Source organism: Gavialis gangeticus, unplaced genomic scaffold (genome assembly GCF_001723915.1).
Source record: "Gavialis gangeticus isolate Ggan-Ray unplaced genomic scaffold, GavGan_comp1, whole genome shotgun sequence".
Classification (NCBI taxonomy): Eukaryota; Metazoa; Chordata; order Crocodylia; family Gavialidae; genus Gavialis; species Gavialis gangeticus.
The window spans coordinates 9,966,275-9,967,771 of NW_017729029.1; the positions used below are offsets into that span (position 1 = coordinate 9,966,275).

Sequence of the window (1,497 nt, forward strand, 5' to 3'; positions counted from 1 at the left end):
CTGCAGCTGTGGGCTGGAGCCAGGCCTGCGCCAGGCTCTTCTCAGGGTGGGTGGCGGCACTAGAAGAGGGCTATGGAAGGGGCTACAGTCACCCCGTAGCATCGCTGCCCACCCTGAACCCAGCCCCCTCTGAGAAGAGCAGCTGCAGTCCAACCAACCTGAACAGATCTAGGGGCATGCATTGTCCCCCCCCTCCAGCAGTGCACACACCAGGGGGAGCCCCCCCCCCCCCCCCCTCCCCGTATGAGCTGTGGCTCAGTCCCACACCCCGCCCCAGCTGGGCAGCGCCTGCCTCAGCCCCTGCTCCCTCCCTCATTATGCAGGTCCTTGATCTGTGCCCCCCATGCCCATTCCCTCCCCCCTCCTCTACACCAGACTTACCAGCTGTACATCGCTCTCCAAGTTGTCAGGCTGTGCTCCTCACCACCTGCATGCTGTGCTGCAGCTGCGTGGAGGCATGGTTATTTATCGGCCACATTGGGCCTATTTGTGATGCAGCCAATTTTCTTTGTATTGGTACTGATCTGATAACGGATCAATATATCAACGTACCTCTAGTCCTACGTGAAGTTGAACACAAAAGAAAAAGAAGAGTACCTCAGAAGCACAAACAGAAAACAGGCCCATATATATATAGAAAGAAAGTATGAAGACAAGACACCAGCTGGACTTGCTGCTTAGATGACAACTTGCTGTGTGTATCCCATCCTCAGAGCCTGATCAACTCTCAGGACCTGCACCAACATCAAGGCTAAATAAGCATGATGTCTTTAGTACATTGTATTGCCTACTCATACATGCCAGCTGAGTGTCTGTGCCTGTATTGTGATTCTCCTTCACCTGCTCCCTACAAAATTTTAGGGAACAGCCATTAATTGTCTCAGAGGCACATACAGCAAGGAGGAAGGGAGATGCATTCACAGGGCACAACAGCAGCATATAAATGTCTTACCATGTTTGCCACTCAGTGCCACATTCAGCAGTTCACCAAGTCCATCCGGAGGTAATCCGCTCTGCAGGGCAACGCTCTCCACGGTAGCCAAGTGCTTCTGCAGTGCCCGATTCCTTCTGAGTGGGACGTGGTCTTGAACTAGAAAGACAACAAATGTATAGGGATTAACACGCCCACAGAGCCGCCTGTCAACAGCCTGGTTTCCCTGGGGTCAGTTTCTCAAGGGTGCTGCCAGTGCCCAGCTCTTGTTAGCTACTTTCCTGCTGTGGCCACACCTTTGCCACAGTGAGAGGGGAGAAGGGACATTTTTAAGTTACAGCTATAAACAACACTATGGGGCTGGCGGCAAAGGACAGTGCTGGGGGCCACAGCCCCGAGCTGCAGCACAGGAAAGCGGGCTGGAGCAGAGGAGAGGGGCCGGGCGCTGGCACTGTGGAGCCCCCCGCTCCTTCGCAGCCCAACGGGCCTGGGAACCGCCGACAGGGAGCGGCCCGCAGGCGGGCGAGCGGGAGAGGCGGCCGCTCTCACCTCCCTGCAGGTAGCGC

General features: G+C 55.8%; 1 protein-coding gene across 1 annotated transcript in view; it reads right to left on the reverse strand.

The window, feature by feature from the left end:
- Positions 1 to 1,496, reverse strand: part of CENPI (centromere protein I) — a gene marked incomplete at its 5' end in the record, with an annotated part of 40,550 nt that extends 39,054 nt beyond the window's left edge. The window contains 2 exons of the mRNA XM_019521003.1: positions 953 to 1,090; positions 1,481 to 1,496. Of these exons, the coding sequence (XP_019376548.1) occupies positions 953 to 1,090; positions 1,481 to 1,496 (154 nt within the window). The remainder of the gene's footprint in view (positions 1 to 952; positions 1,091 to 1,480) is intronic.
- Position 1,497: the final 1 nt, after the last annotated feature.